The following is a 19,542-nucleotide window of genomic DNA, read 5'->3' on the forward strand; positions in this document are numbered from 1 at the left end:
GTGTCCCTGCCAACAGCTCTGTCACAGGCAGGTGCTTGGTGGAAAAGTACTCCTGTAAAGAGGACAGCTAGGACTTAAGCATGGCAACACCCGCTGTGACTGGACTGCCGGCCCTGGTTTCAGGGCTTTGCCTTGCACCAAGCTCTTCCTTTTCAGGGTACTGTTCCTGTGTTCCTTTCCAAGCCAGTTACCTAGATTGAAGAAGTGAGCTGTGTGTGCTGGGGGTTGGGGGGTGGGGTGGGAGCAAGGCGCAAAGAGGCAACCTGACTTCAGGTAACCTCAAGAACTATTGATTGCCTGCAGTCAAGTGTACCGGCTGCCAAGGGGACAAAGCTTCCCTTTAACTGGCTGGGCAAGCTGCTGAAGGAAGAGCTGGCCTCTCACTGAGGCAGTCATGCAGACCTGAAATGACAAGCAGAAGGCTGGCAGGGTTGTCTCTGGGTAGATGGATCACCTGATAGAGACACCGGGGACCAAACCCTGGGATTGGCTTAAAACAGGGCCGTGTTGGTCCAGTGGCTGGCTTTTGGCACTCTGTCAATCTGCTGTCTGCTCAAAAGCCTAGAAATAGTGCCGGGCCAGTCTGCCGGACTCTGTGCGAAAGGGAGCAGCCATGCAAGTGCTAACTAAGCGCTACCCCAAGAACTGCCTGCTGACGGTCATGGATCGGTACTCGGCTGTGGTGCGGAACATGGAGCAGGTGGTGATGATCCCCAGCCTCCTGAGGGACGTGCAGCTGAGTGGGCACGGGGGTTCCGTCCAGGAGGGAGCCCCCGATCTCTATACCTACTTCACCATGCTCAAGACCATCTGTGTGGAAGTGGAGCACGGGCTGCTGCCGAGGGAGGAGTGGCAGGCCAAGGTGGCGGGCACGGAAGCCAGAGACCCTGAGAACGAGGCCGCCGAGGCAGAGGAGGCGGAAGAAGAGAGGCTCCCCGCGGAGCTGGACCTAGAAGCTCAGTTTCACCTGCACTTCTCCAGACTCCATCACATCCTTACCCACCTTACCCGGAAAGCCCAGGAGGTGACGCGGAAGTACCAGGAAATGACGGGACAGGTCCCGTAGGCCTCCAGCTCCGAGGAAGGTAACGGCAGCCACGCTAGCGGGTGATAATCCATGAAGGGACACGTGGGAGGGAGGAGAGGAATGGTGTTATAGCTCAGCAGGAGGAGGCAAGGGAACTCTCACGGCCAGGGTGTTGGGACTAACAAGTGGGAAGGCCCAGAGCTGGGCCTGCCTCCCTAGCATTCTCACCCAGAATTGATAAGCAATGACTGAACTCCTACAGAGAATGGAAATGTAGCCTATGAATCCTTCCCTCCTGAGTACACGGGTGCTTGAGTGCGTGCATGCGTGCGTGCGTGCGTGCGTGCGTGGTGTGTGTGTGTGTGTGTGCGCGCGCGCGCGTACACGCGTGCTGTGCATTTGTTAGTAAATATATGAATGTTTGTAGATTATGACTGGAATGAATCTATTCTCAAGGTCAACCCACCCCCACCCTCAGACAGGGTTTCCCCTGGCTGTCCTGGAACTCGATCTATAGTCCAGGCGGTCCTCACAGAGATCTGCCTCCCGAGTACTGGGATTAAAGGTGTGTGCCACCATGTCCAGCTTTCAAGGTCAACTTTTTTTAAAGCTTTTAAACTTTTGTTATTTTTTAGTGTATGTGTGAGTGGGGGGTGTGCCATGGCACACCTGGGAAGATCAGAGGACAACTTGTGGGGGTCAATTCCTTCCACCATGTGGGTCCAGGGGATTGAACTCTCATCATCAGACTTGGTGGCAGGCACCATCATCTGCCTGGTCCTTTTATAAAGCTACTGTTATACTGTGTGTGTACATGATGTGTGTTATGAGAGAGTATGCGCTGGTATGTGTGTGGAACTCAGGACAATTCTGTGGAGTGAGTACTCTCCTTCCACCTTTAACTCGGGTTCCAGAGATCAAACTCAGGTCTCCAGGCTCCGAAGGTGACCTTTACCTGCTGAGCCATCTCTCCACCCCAAAGCTACAACTCCTCCTCCTCTTCCTCCTCCTCCTCTTCCTCCTCCTCTTCCTTCTTTGAGACAGGGTCTCTCTAGAAAGCTCTGGCTGTCCTAGAACTTGCTATGTAGACCAGGCTGGTCTGGCAACTCAGATTCTCTCCTGCCTCAGCCTCCAAGTACCAGGATTAAAGGCATACACCACTATGCTCAACTTCAAAGTCTACTTCTTTACAAATATGATTATAGGGGGCCGGAGAGATGGTTCAGTGGTTACAAACACTGACTGCTTTTCCAGAGGACCTGGGTTCCATTCCTAGCAACCACATGGAAGCTAACAACTGTCTGTAACTCCAGGTTCAGGGGACCCGACACCCATAGCAAAACACCAATGTATATAAAATAAAAATACTTTCCATCCTCCTGCATGCCCCTCAGATTCTGGGACTGCAGCTGACACTGTGCCTGCGTGCCAAAGATGAGGTTAGTGTTTTCATTTGGCAAGTGAAGATCCTAACCAGGATATGTGTTCGTGTATATGTGCTCTGTGACTTCTACGTGTTGGTGCCCACACTGTCTCAGAGCATGGGAAACTGCCCTTTCCTGGCACACAGGGGCATGCAGGTGAAGCTGCTCCCAGTGCTCCTGAGATGGTCAGGGATGCTCTAACCATCCCAGGTTGCAACTGGACAAAGAGACAGCAACTGTCTTGAATTACGCCAGTCACAGGAGGGCATGACGTGTGCCTGTTGGGAATCCCTGAGTCCATGTGCCCGTGCATAGAGGCTGGGACTATGAAACAAGAATAAACAGCAAGCAAACAAGTCATGGTAAAGGGTAGCATGTAGGAAAAGGGCCTGGGTCATGGATCCCCCACAGGCAGGGATTGGGAGAAGTCAGATTGCAGCATCTGCTGGTTTTGACCAGGGGCCACCTGCCAGCCCATTTCAGTTACACACCACCTTATGCAGGACAGAGAGAGACTAGATTTGTACCTCCAGGGTGGGTGAGGTGGTTGGGCAGGTAAAGCCACCTGCCACCAAGTCTGACAACCTGGGACTCAGATGGTGGTAGAGAGAGTCAACTTCTACAAGTTGTCCTCTGTGCCCCATATGTGCACTGTGGCCGGTGCGTTGCCCTCCTCCCCCCAATAAATATAAAAGAACTGTACCTCCATTTGTTAGTAAGGAAATTAGAGCTGGAGAATTGAGTGACTCATCTGAAGTCATGGAGTTGGTAAAGGGACTAAAAGCCAGGTGAGACCTTGTGTACCCCTGACACCCAGAGGCAGAAGCTGGAGAATTGGGAGGTCCAGACTGGCCTCAAAAAGCCCAAACCTAGGCCGGGTGGCAGTGCACACCTTTAATCCCAGCACTCAGGAGGCAAAGGCAGGGGTGGGTGGATCTCTATGAGTTTGAGGCCAGCCTGGTCTACAGAGTGAATTCCAGGACAGCCAGGGCTACACAGATGAACTCTGTCTCAAAAAAAAAATCAAAAACTAAACCAAACCAAAAACCCCCAAACCAACAAAATCCCTAAACCTAACCAAGCAGACAAACAAACACACAAACAAAAAGCAGGACCGGCCTGACTTTGAGCCGAGGGTCCCTCCCACCATACTCATTTCGTCCCTTTGGAAAGACGGGACCAACGCACCTCTCTTCCCTCAGGGACCCGACAGAAACTCTGCTCCAGGTACTTTCCAAGCCGTTTTCCATTCTCCACCTCAAACCTCACCTGTCAGCCTCGGCCCTCCTTCCCTTTCCCTCCAGAGGAAAGCCCTGCTTCCCAGGCTGCCTTCCAAGGAGCTCCTTGAATACAACCAGGCTGGGTCGACAGCCAGGAGCCTCGGAGAGCCGAGCCTCATTTCCTGCTCATCGATGAACAGCAAAGGGCTGGGAAGCTGAGGAGGAACTAGTGTGACTCCTCGATTGTGTCTCCATGGCACATTAATAGTAGTAAAGTAATGACTGGCGATTGAATAGTGTTTAAATCACTTGCATATTAATTATTCGATGAATTACCATTACGTTAAATTTTTGTTATTATCGAATGGTTGGGGATTTAGCTCAGTCATTGAAGACTTTGTCTAGCAAGCCAAAGACTCTGGGTTTGGTCCTCGGTACCCCTCCTGGAGGGTGGGGAGAAATTATTATTGTTGTGTGTGTACGGTGTGTGTGTGTACAATGTGTGTGCAAGCACGGGCAGGCTCCTGTGCTGCAGGATAACCTTTGGAAGTTGGCCTCTCCTTCCACCAAGGGTTCCAGAGATCAAGGTCAGGCCAACCAGGATTATGCTGCCAGTGTTCTTAGTAGCTAAGTCATCTTGCCAGTCCATTTTTTAAATTAACTGGTTTTTTGTTTTTGTTTTTCTGGAGCTGAGGACCGAAACTCAGGGTCTTGTGCTTGTTAGGCAAGCACTCTACCACTGAGCTAAATCTCCAACCCCTTAAATTAACTTTTATAGAAAGACATTGGAGACCTGTTAGGCATGGTGGTGCATGCCTGTAATTCCAGCATTTGGGAGGTAGAGGCAGGAGGATTAGAAGTTCAAGGCCACCCTAGGCTGCATGGCATGCTTGAGATCAGCCTGTGCTACACAGGTCCCTGTCTCCAAACCCACACCAAATCAATCCAACCAAACAAACACATGGAAAACACTGGAAGACTGAGAAGTAAGGTCAGCTCCCAAGCTGCTTAGCCCAGCTTGACTCGGTTCTGTGCTCTCTAGAGCAATACAGCCTGCAGCCTGTGGTGGGAACAGGAACTGGGGACAGCAGAGGTGGTTGAAACCACATTCTCCAATGAACCAAACAGCTTTAGAGGCCAGAGCAGCACTTGTATACCATAACAGCCCTATGGTATACGACCTGGTCTTCATCCACGGAGGCAGTATGGAGACACGAGTTCAAAGACCCGGGCTTCATCTCTTAGCTCCACTATTGCCCACTACACACCCTAGGCCTCTCTGGAGCCTTGCTGCTTCTCAGCTTCTGTTAATAGGATGGAGAGAAAGGACAGTGGTAGCCCAGCTCTGACAGCCCTTGGTGCCTCAGGCTTGAAGTGCTACCAGCTTTCAAACAGTAACACTAGCACTCTTTGTCTTCCTCTATTTCAGCAAGCAGGGGCAGTAGTTGTTTGAAATTACAGACAGCGTCCCCAGGGCTCTCACCAGGCTTCTGTCGCCCTCTCAAACCCACATCTTTGGCTCTCCACAGCCTGTGTACCCCACAGGGCCGCTGAGCAGAAGAATGAGGGGGCACTCAGAGGTCAGAGTCCTTCCATGGGCTTAAAGGAACGAACCCTCCATCTGTACCCCACTCCCACGAGCGATGCAAGTCCAGGCTTTGACACTACCTTGTTCTGTGATCTCGGAAGGAACCTTGGCCCCTCGAGACCCACGAGCTTCTACACTCATGGGTCTCTGACTCATGACCATATAGATTCATGTAACTGAAAATAATTTTTTGTTGTTTTTTTTTTTTGTTTTTTGGGACAGGATTTCTCTGTGTAACTACTCTGGCTGTCCTGGAACTCACTCTGTAGACCAGGCTGGACTCAAATTCACAGAGATCCGCCTGCCTCTACCTCCCAAGTGCTGGGACTAAAGGTGTGCGCCACCACTGCCCGGCTTGATTACATTCTTTTTCTTTTGACGTTTGGCTTTGTAAACATTTCCACATTCTGCAGATCGCTTTACCCGAGAGAGGGGAGACTCTGACGAGAGCTCAAAGGTGCTTCTGCCTTGAGATCAGAAAGGAAGGCCTGGACCCAGCCGGAAGTGAAGAGGACTTGTATCCGGCATGCTTCCCCAACCCCCGCTGATGGCGTTTGTGGACTCGGTTGCAAGCTCACCCTTAAGACGTTCTCTTCCTTCAACTTGCTTCAATCTCTCTTCCTTAGCAGTTTGAGGTGGTGACTGAGTTCACACGGCGAAGATCCGTAGAAAGTGAAGGTATTACAAGTGGCCGAAGTTCACACCCCACCTTCTGGATGTCATTTGGTGCCCCATGTCTCAAGTTCTTTACCCCCCCCCCCCAGCCCACATTCCCTCACGTATGAGACAGGGTGCTGTATCTACCTCACATGGCATGTGCTGACATTCCAGCAGTCGGCGGTTCTCCTCCCTTCCTTAGAGGACATGCCGTATGTAGCTCTTGTTTTTCACTTCCTGAAGGGGGCTGAGGTAGTTGAGTGTGTGGGATGAGCTCCTCACCCTGTTGGCTCTGATGACCACTGATGAGGCTGAGCAGAGGTGAACTATAAACCTATTTATTGCAGTAACAATTAAAAAGAAAAAAAAACATGGTGTGTTGGTATGGTTTTTTAAAGCACTTTCTCTAATATAATTTCCACAAGTACATTCGCAGACACCAAATTCATCTAATTTTGCCCAGAAACAATTTGTTATATCCATACTGTTACCTAATTTGAAATCAAGTACCTATCAATTTTATTCATCTCTAAAATCTAATCTTATATATAGGTCTGTAAAGAAAAAAAGGGTATGAGCAGCATTTGGATTTGATGAGCTGTAAAGAACTGTCTCTCTGGAGGCAGAGACAGGTGGATCTCTGTGAGTTCCAGGAGAGCCCAAGCTACATAAGACCCTGTATCAACACATACCTTCTGCCTGCTAGGTGTGGTCTTCTCATGGCGATGTTTCAACAGACTATGGCAGCTACTAAGCTGTCTTTTCCAGCATGATCCGTCCAGGTGCAAAGCTTTGTCAAACTATCCAGCCTGTTGAATCTGCCCAAACCCCACTCTAAAAATGTTTAAGGGGGCCTGGCAAGATGGAGCAGTGGGCAAGGATGCTTGCCACTAAGCCTGAAGACCTGGAGTTTGATCCCTAGAACTCACATAAGGAGAGAACCGACTCCCACAAGTTGTCTTCCACACACTCGACATGGCACGTGCACACACCCCAAACATAAAGTGTAAATAAAAACCCTTCGGTGAGCCAAGAATGATGACACCTTAATCACAGTGCTTGGACAAACTGAGGCTGGAGATCAAAAGTACAATGTCAGCTGGGCTACAAAGGAATGAAGTCTCATAAAATCCCAAACCCAAACCAAAGAAAACACCTTGGTTTTATTTACCCCAGAACTTATTGGGATCAAGTTGAAATCTCTTTGCATGACCCAAACCCTTCATAATCTCGCTTGTTTTGTACCTTCCTTGCACCAGGAGGAACAGGGGAATGTTGGTGAAGGGTCAGATACTATCTCAGGCTTTACACAGCAAAATTGTCACAACTATTCAAGTCTGTGGTTACAGCATTAAGGCAGCCACACACAGCTTTCTAATAAAACTTTATCAATACTGGGGCTTCAGATACAGCTCAGTTGGTAGAGTTCTTGCCCAGCATGCTTGAAGTTCTGGCTTCAGTCCCCAACACTGTATAAATTGGGTGCTGTATGGCACACCCATAACCACAGCACTGGGGAGGTAGAGGCAGAGGAACAGAAGTTTAGGGTCTTCGACTGCATAATGAGTTCAAAGCCATCCTGGACTAGAGAACTTGCCCCCCCCCCACAATCAAGCCTCCTCATAACTTTATCAGCAGTAAGCCAAATCTGATCCACATACTAGTTTTCCTAATGTATTTTTTGTATTTCTAGGAATAGAATCAGGGCCTTGTAGCTGCTAGAAAATGTTCTACTGTATATATACTCTACTGAGATATATCCACAGCCTCTAAACTTAAAAATATTTCAACTGGGGGCTGAAGAGATAGAATAGCAGCTAGGAACACTGGCCGGCTGCTCTTCCAGAGGACCAGGGTTCAATTCCCATCCCCACATGGTGGCTGTGGTGATATACTGTGTACCCTAATAAACTTGCCTGAAGATCAGAGAAGCAGAACAGCCAGCCACTAGTTCTTACCTCTACAAAATCCTCAGCCCCAAGAGAGTGAGTCCCTGTTTCCTCACGCCTTATACACCTTCCTCTGCCCTGCCATATTACTCCCTGGGATTAAAGGTATGTGTGTTTCCCAAGCAAAGGCATGAGATCTCAAGTGCTGGGATTAAAGGTGGGTGCCACCACTGCCTGGCTGTTTTTCTCCTATACTGGATCAATCTCATGTACCTCAGTGTGGCCTTGAACTCACACAGATCCACATGGATCTCTGCCTCCTAAGTGATAGGATTAAAGGTGTGTGCCACCACTGCCTGACCTCTATGTCTAATCTAGTGGCTCTGTCCTCTGATCCTCAGGCAAGTTTATTAGGGTACACAATATATCACCACAGCTAACCACTAACCATAAGTCCAGTTCTAAGGGGACCATAAGTCCAGTTCTAAGGGGACCCAGGGCCCTCTTCTGGCCTGAGCACACACTGCATACATACATGTAGGCAAAACACCCACAGATAAAATAAGCAAATTAATTAATATGAAAAAGAAAGGTCTGTACTGATATTCACTAATAAACTGTTTAAAGGATATTTCAGGGGGCTGGAGAGATGGCTCAGATGTTAAGAATACTGGCTACTCTTCCAGAGGATTGGAGTTCAACCCCCAGCACCCACATGGCAGCTCAGAATTGTCTGTAACTCCAAGATCTGACACCCTCACAGACATACGCGCAGGCAAAACACCAATGCACATAAAATAAAAATATATAATTTTAAAAAATATTTCAACTGGAGGGAGGGGACTAGAGGGGTGGCTCAGTTCTTAAAAGCCCTGAGCACAGGCTGCTCTTCCTGAGGACCCAGTCAGATTCCTAGCACCTCCGAGGTAGCTCCAAACCGGAATTCCTGTTGAAGGGGATCCGACACCCTTCCCTGCTTCTGAGGGTGCGCACTCTGTGCACAGACACACATGTAACCAAGACAACAAAATACATAAAATAAAAAGAAATGAGTCTTTAAAAAAAATCTTTCAAATGGGCTGGCAAGATGGCTTAGGGGTTAAAGGTACTGCTGCCAAGCCTAGAAACCTGCGTTTTATCCCAAGACCCATATAGTAGAAGAAAGGATTCCTGCAAATTCTTCTCTGATAAATAAATGCAAAATAACTTTAAGTCTTTCAGATGTCTTAAAAATGGGAGAATAAGGGGCCAAGGAAGCGGGTGGATCTATGGGTAAAGTCACCTTGACAACAAGCCTGATGACATGAGTTCAATCCCTGGGTTTCAGCTGGTGGAAGAAAACTGACTCCTGGAAAGTCACCCTCTGAGAGTCACACATGTCATGGTAAATACAAGTGTTTCTCTCTCTCTCTCTCTCTCTCTCTCTCTCTCTCTCTCTCTCTCTCTCTCTCACACACACACACACACACACACACACACACACACAGTGATTAAAGGTGTACACTACCATGCCTAGCCAAAATGATTTTTTTTTTTTTGCACACCTTTAATCCCAGCACTTGGGAGGCAGAGGCAGTCGAGTTTGAGGCCAGCCTGGTCTACAAAGTAAGTTCCAGGACAGCCACAGCCGTTACACAGAGAAACCTTGTCTTGAAAAACCAACAACAACAAACAAGGATTCAAAGAGGGGAAGGAGGAATTGGAGGAGCCAGAGAGGTGGAGGACACCAGAACACAGTCCACAGAATCAACTAAGCAGGGCTCATAGGGGCTCATAGAGACTACAGTGGCAATCACAGAGCTTGCATGGGTCTGCTAGGTCCTCTGCATATGCTATGGTTTTTGGCTTGGTGTTTTTGGGTGACTCCTGACAATGGGAGTTGGGGTGTGTGTGTCTCTGACTCTTTCACCTGCTCTTGGGACCCTTTTCCTCCTACTGGGTTGCCTCACCCAACCTTGATGCCTGGTCTTATTGTATCTTGTTGTGCCATGTTCAGTTGATGTTCCTAGGAAGCCTGCTCTTTTTTGAAGGGGAAATGGGGGTAGGGTGGAGGGGTGGATCTAGGAGAGAGGGCAAGTGTGGGGGCTAGGAGGAGTGGAAGCTGCAGTCGGAATGTATTGTATGAGAAAAGAATAAATAAAAATTAAAACAAGGACTCAAGGCAGGCTGAGTGTTGGCATCTACCTATAATTCTAGCACTTGGAGGCTGAAGTAGGACTGATGTTCTGAGGCTAGCCTGGGCTACACAGCAAAATTCTGTCTCAGGATGAGTATGGCAGTATACACCTGAAACCTTCAAACTTAGGGGGAAAAGGTGGGAGGATCAGGGGTTCAAGGCCATTTTCAGGTCAGCTGGGTTATAGCAGATGCAGCTCCAAAACAAATATACAAACAAATAAACAAATACTCATTTATTTATTTTTGGTTGTTTTTTTTGAAAAAGGGCCTCACAATGTAACCTTGGCTGACCTGGAACTTGCTATGTAGACCAGGCTGGCCAAAAACTCATAGGGATCTACCTGCTTCTACCTCCCCAGTGCTAGGATTAAAGGTGTGCATCACCACCACCACCACCACCACCACCACCACCACCACCACCACCACCACACCCAGCTAAATACATAAAAGAATTTTTTAAAAAGACCCTTGCTGAAGAGATGGCCCAACAGTTAAGAGTGTATACTGCTCTTGCGAGGATGGGAATTCAGTTCCAAGCACATACACTGGGCAGCTCACAAGCACCCATATAAACTCCAGTTCCAGGGCATGTGACATTCTCTAATGGCCTCCTTGGATACTCAAGTATACAAACCTACACACACACACACACAGGCACTTGCATGAGCACACACACACAATTAAAATAAACAGAAAACATAAAAAAAAGCAGAGTACTTATAATAACTTTAATTACACTGATTAACCTAAACTTCAACTGTCACAGAAAGATATTCCATAAATTCAGAAAATACTCAGGCTGTGGTGAACAGACAGGAGCCTTTGAAGAATTCAACGCACTGGGTGGAATGTCTCAAGAATTTCACCGTAAGTCTTCTTCTCTGTGAAAGAATCATGGAAGATTCATTTTTAAGTTATACTTTAAAAATTCTATTTCTTGGGCTAGCGATGTGGCTCAGGAATAGAACATTTGCTGAGTGTGTATGAGGTCCCAGGCTTATTCCTCAGCATTCAAAATTAAACAGATATAGGTTAGTTAGGGTGGAGAGCTAGGCTCAGCAGTTAGGAGCACAGGCTGCTCATGACTGTCTGTGACTCCAGTTCCAGAGGATCCAACATCCTCTTCTGTGTGTGCACAGACACACACATGGGCAAAACATCCATACACACACACACACACACACACACACACACACACACACACACACACACACTAATGATGATATAATTAAAAAAAAAGATCAAAACAATTCACCTTATTGATGGAAACCCTGATGATGTTGGGTCTCCCCATAATTCATGTTGAAGCTCAGTTCTCAAAGCTTTACACAGAGAAACCCTGTCTCAAAAAACCAAGCCCCCCAAAAGAAGAGGTGGGGCCTGGAATGTGACTAGGTGGTGAGACGGGGCCATTCGGAATGGACAGTTCTTAGAAAAGACATTTTATATGGACTGGAGACTCTGGTCTACAAAGAAAGATGTAGGATGGAGTCCATACAACCAGACAGTACCTGAAGTCATGGACTACAGTAACCAGGAAAAATGAGACACAGTAAACAAAGAGGTTTTTCATTTTTCAATGAACATGAAATACCTTTCTCAGGAAAATCTTCTGGATGTAATTTCATATACCCAAACATGTCATGGTCCTTCACAGCATACAAATAGTTTTGACGTTTTAAAAAATAATATCCAACAAAGTAAAAGGAAGTAACAAATAGAAGCTGGCGATGCAGACCTGTAATTGACAAATCCCCAAAGCAAAAATCAGTCAAAGCGCATAAAGAATTTCATGTTTATGTTACATCTCAGAGAACACTGCCCCGCCCCACCCCCAGGGTCTCACAGCCCAGGTTGGAGCTGGTACTTCCCTTCTTTCCTCTTCCTACCTTTCTCCCTCACAGAGAACGGCAAGCCTCTTCACCAGAGTTGAGTACTCTTCCCCTTTATAGCCTCTTTCCCACCCCCCACCCAAGTCCATCAATTCTTCTAGGTATGTAGTTCTCCCCTTCAGGGAGTTTATTTATCCCTTTCAGTGCAGAGCCCCCTGCCAGCTTTCACCTGCTCACCTCTTACCCTCACTCTGCACTGGTTATTGCAGTGCCCAGTGACTACATCACATACCTGGTTCAAAAAAATCACCTGGCTGTTGTGGTGAGCACTTTTAATCCCAGCACTTGGGAGACAGGCAGGCCAATTTCTCTGAGTTCCAGTCCAGCCTAGTCTACATACTGAGACTTTGTCTCAAAAAACAAATCAAAAGACAAAACCAAAACAAAAAAAAAAACCCTATACATGGGGGTTACTTAAAAATTTTCTTGGGCAAAGCATGCTGTGAGTAGAAACGGTTTAAGAATACTGAGCTAGACCAACAAGGTTTGTATTCAGTAAATGCTGTAGAGGAAACCAGTCTTCAGCACCACCATCTCCAAAGGTAATACAGGATGTTGAAGGAATTCAGAAGGTCAGACTTCCAGTCCTAAGTGCTGTGTACATACTGTTTTGTTTCTTACAGAGATAGGAAATTTCCTTGGAATTAAATCACTAGTAGGGTAGAGATAGTGTCACATCCCAAAGCAGATGTTCTTTTTCTTTTTGGAGAAAGGGTCTCACTGTGTGGCCTGGCTGTGTGGAACTCACTCTGTAGACCAGGCTGGCCTCAAACAAAAAGAGATCTACCTGCCTCTGCCTCCCAGGCTGGGGTTAAAGGTGTAAACCACCACACCTGGCACAAAGCATTTGTTCATCTCCAGCTTCTTGAAGAAAAGCTGGACTGGAAACAATGACGTGCCAGCCCATCTGTACTTTCTATGGAACATTTTTCCTCATATTTGTACCTCTTTTATGCTCCCAAAGTACTCTCTATCACGTGGCTTCTATCAGAGCACGCATCTACTCCTCCAAGATCAATAACAGATATTTATTTGTATTTCTGACCGACTTGCTTAAGGGCAGTTCTTCACCCCATATTCTTAATATGTACCTCAATGTCTGGCACAGAGGAAAGTTTAGTCAATTCCTTCTCATTCAGCATCTTTTGTGTGTTATGAATCTTATCTATAGAACTCACTGAACTGCCATAACAAACACATTAAGATCCATTATTCTCATTTGTTAGATGAGGAAACTGGCAGATTGACCACATGACCTGCCAAAGTGACAGAAAACAATGGAATAAAAATATGTAGTTCTCAAGTGACAGGCTTTGATGAATGTGGTGTGTGTGTGTGTGTGTGTGTGTGTGTGTGTGTGTGTGTGAGTGAGAGAGAGAGAGAGAGAGAGAGAGAGAGAGTGAGAGAGAGAGCGCACATGCACTCCCTAGAGGTACAAACAAAAAAAGATCATGTCCATCTCATGCTGTCATCTGTCCCCCACATACCCACACACAAATAAATATAACAAAGTTCAAAGGCACCCAAAGTTTCTTCCTTCCTTCCTTCCTTCTTTCCTTCCTTCCCTCCCTCCCTTCTTTCTTTTTCTTTCTTTCTTTCTTTCTCTCTCTCTCTCTCTCTCTCTCTATCTATCTATCTCTATCTCTATCTTTGGGATTCTACAGTTCTTAGCACAGCCATTGTGTCAGCTATAATCAATCTTGACTTGAAAGCCAGTGGCATACTAGAATATAAGACTTGCTAGTTTATTGACACTCTCCAGCGTCTGGGAGTTTGCACATATTAGCCCCTTCCCCAGACTTATGAATCACTAATATTTTAACAGGATACCTATTCTTGCATGCTTCAAGTCTGTGAAGCACTGGTTCTGAACACACACTAAAGCAAGTTCCACTCACTAACTCCTTAGTCATGTGACCGTGGGCAAACTGCTTTTAACCATGTCTTTCCCATGTCTTTTTTTTTTTTTTTTTTTTTTTTTTTTTTTTTTTTTTTTGAGACCTACAGCCATCACGCTCAGAAGTGTGACAGCATGGAATGTGCAACAGTTTATTAAGCACGAAGTACAGCGCGAATTAACTGTGGGGTCTAGAATTCCCAGCCGCGCCGCTCTTGGGTTCCTTTAATCTGGTTCGGTTCGGTTCTGAGGAGCTCCAGGGGGCACACGGCTAGGCCGGAAAAGCACGAATCGGGGGTGGACCATGGCGGGCAGCCCCCAGCCCCTCCTCCGGGCGGCTCCCGTCTACGCAGCCCTCACCTGCTTGCAACACAGGCCTCCTCCACAACGCGTTATCCAGCAGGCCGGTGCAGTAGCCCAGGAAGCCAATGTAGACAAGCCGTGGGTCGGTGAGCTTGGGCGGGGGCAGGCTCCGGGCCTTATCCGGCAGAAATGTGAAGGGCTCGTGGCCCGGCCGTCCGCTCATCATATTGATGCCGGTTCCACGTGAGGTCTGACCTCAAGACTCCAACTATAAGAAAAACCACGACGACTACCGCCGCCACCGATACCGTTCTCCTCCGAGCTCCGGGCTGAAGGGCATAGCGTACGGCGGTGCAGCGCCCAAAAGCCTCCCCGCGTGCGCAGCCTTAGGGACACCTGCACACGAGGTTCCGGGCAACTAAGTGGCCCACAATCCGTGAAGGCTGCCGCTGACACTGGAGTGAGGGTTTGGGGGCCAGATGCCAATCCAGTCCAGGGATACAGTAAATGACCCGAAGTGGGCAAAGACGAGGAGACATTGATATTTCTTTTTGCCCACTTCTCACATAGGAAAAATTTCCCCAATCTCCCTCATCTGCCCGTCCCCCTCCATGGCTCTTCAGAAAGATTGCATTCAACAAACACCCACAAGTGGTCGTGATGGATAGTTTATTTATTGAGTGTTCCCTAGAGGATTAAGGAGTGAAAGAAAGAAGGTATCTATAACGTTCTGTCAAGCAATTGCCTAGTCTCTGCTCACCTTCCTAGAATAAGGGACATTTCCATATTTGAGCAGCTCCTTTTTGTTTTGTTTTTTTTTTTTGGTTTTTCAAGACAGGGTTTCTCTGTGTAGCTTTGCGCCTTTCCTGGGACTCACTTGGTAGCCCAGGCTGGCCTTGAACTCACAGAGATCCGCCTGCCTCTGCCTCCCGAGTGCTGGGATTAAAGGCGTGCGCCACCACTGCCCGGCGCAGCTCCTTTTTGAAAGCCCTTCCTGATACTGAACTAAAATGCCTTCGTGTTCCGTCCATTTATTGGTGGCATTTAGCATTTTATCCAGAAGAATGCTCACTAAACCATAGGTCAATACTAATATATATGCATGGAAGACCTGAGTGCTAGTCAGAGGTGGTGGCGCACGCCTTTGACCCCAGTAGGCGGATCTCTGGGAGTTCGAGGCCAGCCTGGTCTACAAAGCGAGTTCCAGGACAGCCAGGGCAGTTACACAGAGAAATCTTGTCTCAAAACAAAAACAAAAACAAAAACAAAACAAAGAAAGAAAAAGACCTGAGTGCTAAATACCAGCTCAGAGTAAAGTGTGGGGATGTTCCCCCATTTTTGCGCTCTCCTTGAGAAAAATTCAGGGAGACACCCAGAGAAAAGCATCAGAGCGTGTGAGTGAAGCTCTATTAAAAGAATAGTCATATGTGACCCGTAACCCTAGCAGCTGGCAAGCAGGATGGTCATCCTTGGGTACATGAGTCCGTGTCTATAATTTTTTTAAAATAAATATATAAACAAATAATAGACAAAAGCAATACAGTTTCATCAACACGTGCAGAGCTTGGGTGAGAGGAAGGGAAAAGGAGACAACACGGAGGGTCTGGGAGTCTACATAACCGCTACATTAGTCCTATAATTAGAAGGTTAAATGGTTGTCTTCCTCCTGTATCTGTGTTCAGCGCTGGTTTGGACTGGAAGTTATTTCTTCCTTCTTGAGATTTGCTCACGGTTTTTCATTTGTCCCCACAGAGCCTGCTAGCTAATTATCCTGTTGTAAGGAAAGGAGGAAGGGGGCTTAGAAGAAGAAGGGCTGGAGTTTCCTATTAGGGCGCCCAAGGAAAAGAGTGAGACCCCTTTCCATGGCTCCAGCACTCACCTCTAACGTCTGCCTAACCAAAGACTGTCAGGCCTGGAGGAACAGCCACTCGGGCGGGCAGATACACTTGGTTTTGGTTTTTGAGACAGGGTCTTCTCATGTCTCTGTGTAGCACTAACTGGCCTGGAATTTGCTGTTTAGACCATGTGATCTTCAAATTAGTGGTTAGCCTCCTGTCTCTCCCCGCTGAGTGCTGGGATTAGAGCCCTATACAGCTCTGCTCACTTTCACCTTATCAAGAGAATTCTTCCTGACAAAAAAATGTACCCCTGAACTGAAATATTTTAAGTAAATTTTTTCAAGTAAAAATTATTTGAGAAAGCATATTAGAATATTGTTGTTTCTGCTTCTTTGATGGGCCTGCCACCCAGCTCCCAAACAAATCAACACGGAAGCTTATTCTTAATTATGAATGCGTGGCCCTAGCTTGGCTTGTTTCTTGCCAGCTCTTCTTAACTTTAAATTAACCTGTCTTTTGCTTCTGGGCTTTTTTTTTTTTTTAACCTTTCTCTATTTTTGTATACCTTTCTTTCTTACTCTGTGGCTTGCTGCCGTAGCTGGGTGGCCGGCTCCTGGAGTCCTCCTCCTTCTCTGGCTCCTTCTTTCCTCTCAGAGTTCTCCTTTTTTTTTTTTTTTTTTTTTTAAAAGATTCATTTATTTATTATGTATACAGTGTTCTGCATGTATGCCTGCAGGCCAGAAGAGGGCACCAGATCTCATTACAGATGGTTGTGAGCCACCATGTGGTTGCTGGGAATTGAACTCAGGACCTCTGGAAGAGCAGTCAGTGCGCTTAACCTCTGAGCCATCTCTCCAGTCCCCAGAGTTCTCCTTCTATATATTATCTCTGCCTGCCAGCCCCACCTATCCTGCCTAGCTATTGGCTGTCCAGCTCTTTATTAGACCAGTCATGTGTTTTAGACAGGCACAGTAACACAGCTTCACAGAGTTAAACAAATGCAACATAAACAAAAGTAACACACCTTAAAATAATATTCTACAACATTAGAATTTTCCTGGAGTGCACCAAATGATTTGAAAGTTCACATCTTATGGCCCAGTAATTACACATCTCATAATCTGTTCTATAGAATAATAAAACATTGCAGCCGGGTGGCAGTGGCGCACGCCTTTAATCCCAATACTAGGGAGGCAGAGGCAGGCGGATCTCTGTGAGTTCGAGGCCAGCCTGGAGAGAGCTCCAGGAAAGGCGCAGAGAAACCCTGTCTCGGGAAAAAAAAAACCAACCAACCAAACAAAAAGCATTGCATGGTGTGTTGGCTCACATCTCTAATCCCGACACCTGGGGGCAGAGGAAACAGTTCTAAAAGTGGAGATCAGCTTTGACAACAGAGTGAGGCCCTGTCTCAAACAAAACAAACAAAGAACAAACCAGGGGTCCGGAGATCGCAGTGATAGGGCACTTGCTGAGTGTGCGCTAAGCACGAGTTCCACCCTCAGTTCACAAACACAGGCAGAACAAAAACTATTAACACGAAAAATCGTTTCTGCATTTTTTTAGAGATAGGGTCTTGAGTGCGGGAGAGATGCTTCAGTGGTTAAGAGTGCTTTCTGATCTTCCAGAGGACCAGCACCCACATTGTTGACTTATAAGTGCTTGTAACTCCAGCTCCAGAAAATCATAGGCCTTCCTGCAACCTCTGGGCCATATACACACAGACATGCACATAGATACATATGGTGATATTTTATTTGTACTGAAATGTGATTTTATTTGTATGTTAATAAATAAAGTTGCCTGGGGGTCAGAGCTAATAGTAAGCCATAGCGGAGCTGGGTGTTGGTGGTGCATGCCTTTAATCCCAGCACTTGGTTGGCAGAGCTAGGTAGATCTCTGTGTGGTCAAGGATACAGCTAGCATTGGAGACACACGCTTTTAATCACAATACCAACCATAGAAGACCTGGAGGTCTGTACAGACAGGCAGTGATGAGGCGGTCATGTGGTTGGGTTTACAACCAATGAGAAGGCAGAACAGAAAGTCTATATAAAGACAAACACACAGGAAGTAGGTCTCTCTTGGCTGAAGAGGATCGCTGAAAGAGGAAGGGTAAGGCTCTTAGCTCTGACCTCTTGGGCTTTTATCTTTGCATTGGCTCTGTGTTTCTTATTTGATAATACGGTTACTTCTACACAGATACATAATAAAAATAAAGCCCAAGCTGGCCTCAAACACACTATGTAACTGAGACTGGCTTTGCACTCCTGACCTCCTGCCTCTGCCTCCCACAAACTGGGATTGGAGGTGTGTATCAGCACACCCGGTTTGCAGAGCGACTTCTTATTGTTGTTTTGCTTTGCTTTTTGCCACAGTGTTTATTTTTAAATTACACCAAGAGAATGAAAACCACCAAAAATATTCTCCAGAAAGAATTCCAAATAATTAAACTACTAAACAAACACACACTTACACTATCACACATATTCTTGAACACACTAAGGGTCAGCTTCTCACTTGGGTGTAAGGGGCTCTGTAACTGGCGGTTCACCCACCCATCCCCAGCACACCACTCCCACAATCCTCTGGGCCTCAATCTCAGACTTAATTTTTTTGACACGTATCTAGTATGTGTTTGTGCATGTGCACATGTGCCATGGACATATGTGGTGGACATATGACAACTTTTGGGAGTTCGTTCTCTCCTTTGATCCCCTGTGGGTTCTGGGGACCAAGTGAAGGTTGTCAAGCTTAGTGACGTGTGCCTTTACACACTGGACCATCTCACCTGCCTGATTTATTTATTTTTTCCAAGACAGGGTTTCTCTATGTAGCCCTGGCTGTCCTGGAACTCACTATGTAGACCAGGCTGGACTTGAACTCAGAGATCCACCTGCCTCTGCCTCCTGAGTGTTGGGACTAAATTCATCACCATTCTTGTGGTGGTTTGAAAGAAAATGGCCCCCCAAAGGAGCGGCACTGTTAAGAAGTGTAGTCTTGTTGGAGGAAGTGTGAAGGTGGGCTCTGAGGTCTCAAGTTTCACTCAGTGTGACAGCTGACTTCCCGTTGCCTGCCTATGAAGATGTGGGACTCTCGGCTCCAGTACCATGTCTGCCTGCATGCTGCCCATGTTCCCCATAATGATGGGCTGAACCTCTGAACTGTACGCGAGCCACCACAACTAAATGTTTCCTTTGTAAGAGTTGCCATGGTCACGGTGTCTTTTCACAGCAATAAAAACCCAAACTAAGACAACTGTCCAGCTCCGATTTTTTTTAAAGTAAAAAATTGAGAAGAAATTTACATAGTAATACATATTTGTAGTCTCAGCACTTGAGAAGTGGAAGCAGGATGATTCAGAGTTCAAAAGCATTCTCGGCTACATAGTGAGTTCAGGGTCAGCCTGGGCAACACAAGATCTCTCCTTAGAAACAGTAACAAGAAGAGGCCAGCCTGACCAACACAGGGAGATCTTGTGTCAGCACATAAACAACTGAGTGCTGAGGATGGAGGCCTCATCCTAGCAAGGAAAGCTAGTTAGAGATGAGGAAAAGGAGGAAGAAAAGGGCCTTTCTCTCAGGGTTCTGGTTGTCTCTTGGCTGACACTGAGGAATTTAACATAACTGACC

At 46.9% G+C, this 19,542-nt stretch overlaps 2 protein-coding genes across 2 annotated transcripts; one reads left to right on the forward strand and one right to left on the reverse strand.

The window, feature by feature from the left end:
* The first annotated feature begins 388 nt into the window (after positions 1 to 388).
* LOC114698669 (thyroid hormone responsive) lies at positions 389 to 6,286 on the forward strand. Its single transcript, XM_028877446.2, has 2 exons — positions 389 to 1,085; positions 5,673 to 6,286. The coding sequence occupies exon 1, from the start codon at positions 614 to 616 to the stop codon at positions 1,064 to 1,066; it is 453 nt and encodes a 150-aa protein (XP_028733279.1). The 5' UTR covers positions 389 to 613; the 3' UTR covers positions 1,067 to 1,085; positions 5,673 to 6,286.
* A 4,408-nt stretch (positions 6,287 to 10,694) lies between these two features.
* On the reverse strand, positions 10,695 to 14,490 carry Ndufc2 (NADH:ubiquinone oxidoreductase subunit C2). The gene is made up of 3 exons (XM_028877445.2): positions 14,133 to 14,490; positions 11,578 to 11,721; positions 10,695 to 10,864 (listed from the first exon to the last, which is right to left on the reverse strand). The coding sequence occupies exons 1-3, from the start codon at positions 14,299 to 14,301 to the stop codon at positions 10,815 to 10,817; spliced, it is 363 nt and encodes a 120-aa protein (XP_028733278.1). The 5' UTR covers positions 14,302 to 14,490; the 3' UTR covers positions 10,695 to 10,814.
* Between the last annotated feature and the right edge of the window lie 5,052 nt (positions 14,491 to 19,542).

The sequence above is a fragment of the Peromyscus leucopus genome, chromosome 1 (assembly GCF_004664715.2).
Source record: "Peromyscus leucopus breed LL Stock chromosome 1, UCI_PerLeu_2.1, whole genome shotgun sequence".
NCBI classification, from domain to species: Eukaryota; Metazoa; Chordata; class Mammalia; order Rodentia; family Cricetidae; genus Peromyscus; species Peromyscus leucopus.

Bases quoted from the DNA above. Each gene is read 5' to 3' on its own strand.
- Ndufc2 (XM_028877445.2), bottom strand. From the start codon at position 14,301: ATGATGAGCGGACGGCCGGGCCACGAGCCCTTCACATTTCTGCCGGAT. The intron at 11,722-14,132 runs GTGAGGGCTGCG...TGTCAATTACAG, and splicing joins GAGGCCTGTGTTGCAAGCAG to GTCTGCATCGCCAGCTTCTA. The intron at 10,865-11,577 runs GTATTTCATGTT...ATTCTTTCACAG, and splicing joins AGAAGATTTTCCTGAGAAAG to AGAAGAAGACTTACGGTGAA.
- LOC114698669 (XM_028877446.2), top strand. From the start codon at position 614: ATGCAAGTGCTAACTAAGCGCTACCCCAAGAACTGCCTGCTGACGGTC.